Source organism: Rhinopithecus bieti, unplaced genomic scaffold, assembly GCF_001698545.2.
Source record: "Rhinopithecus bieti isolate Rb0 unplaced genomic scaffold, ASM169854v2 scaffold_10620, whole genome shotgun sequence".
Classification (NCBI taxonomy): domain Eukaryota; kingdom Metazoa; phylum Chordata; class Mammalia; order Primates; family Cercopithecidae; genus Rhinopithecus; species Rhinopithecus bieti.
In genome coordinates this window covers 122,510-124,060 of record NW_016806453.1, presented here as the reverse complement: position 1 = coordinate 124,060, position 1,551 = coordinate 122,510, and the positions used below count along the sequence as shown (strand labels likewise).

Below are 1,551 nucleotides of genomic sequence, written 5' to 3'. Positions count from 1 at the left end.
AATTTTACATTACACATTATGCACTTAAAGGGCTTCAGTTTTAAAAATATTTCAATGATGTTATGCCTAGTGTAGATTTCTTTTTATATTGTATACGTTCTTGACTTGAGGTTGTAAAACTTTAGCTTGAGGGTGACAATGAGGTGAAGAAGAGATGTCTATGAACCTGATTTTGTGTATATAGTATTATGTGTGTTCTACTACAGAAGGTCCATAGGTTTTATTCCAAAACCTAATAAAAATTAGAAACCTGTGCTATAATACCCAGGTAAGAATTTGGCATGGAAATGTTAGCCAGGCAAATAGAGAAAAGGATACATTGTTTTCATAGACTCAGCCACAAAACTGCCTTCCCCCTCTGATCTCAGCTGCTTACTGTAAAGAATGTTACCTGTAAGTATTGTATTTTGATTTAGATTCTCATGTTTTTGAGTATAATTGTAACCAATTTTATGGTAATTATTTTGAAAGAAAACGAAAACATGGTCTAGTTATATGGCAGTTATCCAAAGTATTGTCTCCAAAGCTGATTCCAGGATAAAAAATTTAACTATCTTGAATAATAGCTTTAGGATCACTTTGATAATTAGAGGTGGTAATTGACTTTGTTGTCTTGTATCTTAACATTCATTTTTAAGTCATTCATTCACTAAGCTACATGCTTTATGTGTATTACTCCATGTTTCAGAGATATTTTGGCTTAATAAATTTTTTTTTAAAAAGTCTTAAGGTTTTCTTTTTTTTTTTTTTTGAACTCTGAACTTTTTATTGGCCTCCTGCTCCCCAAAGGGTACCCTGCTTTTGCTGGCTTAATGCCTCAGAACTTTGGTGTCGTTGGTCTCAGACACCACATTGCCATCCACTATCCAGCGGGTGGTGGTCTTTTGGATGGTTTGCATGGAGTTGCTGCTGTCCAAGGCATCACCAAGATTGAATTCCTCGCCATCTTCCAGCAGGCGGCGGTAGGTGGCAATCTCAGCTTCCAGCTTGACCTTGATGTTCAGCAGGGCCTCATACTCCTGGGCCTGTCGCTGTCCCTCTGCCCGGGTCTGTGCCAGCTCTGACTCCAGGTGCAGCAGGATCCCATTGAGCTGCTCCATCTGTAGGGCGTAGCGGGCCTCCACCTCCCTCAGGCTGTTCTCCAAGCTGGCCTTCAGATTTCTCATGGAGTCCAGGTCGATCTCCAAGGACTGGACTGTACGTCTCAGCTCTGTGAGCGTCGTCTCAGCAGCTCCAACCTCGGCGGACTGTGTGGTGACCACTGTGGTGCTCTCCTCAATCTGCTGAGACCAGTACTTGTCTAACTCCTCTCGGTTCTTCCGAGCCAGCTCGTCATATTGGGCCCGGATGTCTGCCATGATCTTGGCGAGGTCCTGAGATTTGGGGGCATCTACCTCCACGGTCAACCCAGAGCTGGCAATCTGGGCTTGTAGGCCTTTTACTTCCTCTTCGTGGTTCTTCTTCATGAAGAGCAGCTCCTCCTTGAGAGCCTCGATCTCTGTCTCCAGCTGCAGTCGAGTGACATTGGTGTCATCAATGACCTTGCGGAGC

At 43.4% G+C, this 1,551-nt stretch overlaps 1 protein-coding gene across 2 annotated transcripts in view; it reads right to left on the bottom strand.

Moving 5' to 3' along the window:
- Positions 1–736: 736 nt before the first annotated feature.
- Positions 737–1,551, bottom strand: part of LOC108532547 (keratin, type I cytoskeletal 18-like) — a 2,732-nt gene continuing 1,917 nt past the window's right edge. Inside the window, exon 2 of one of the 2 annotated variants that reach the window (XM_017876672.1) lies at positions 737–1,378. In XM_017876672.1, the coding sequence (XP_017732161.1) occupies positions 810–1,378 (569 nt within the window). In that variant the 3' untranslated portion in view covers positions 737–809. Of the gene's footprint in view, positions 1,542–1,551 lie in introns of both variants that reach the window. The other variant, XM_017876673.1, reaches the window with a different exon arrangement.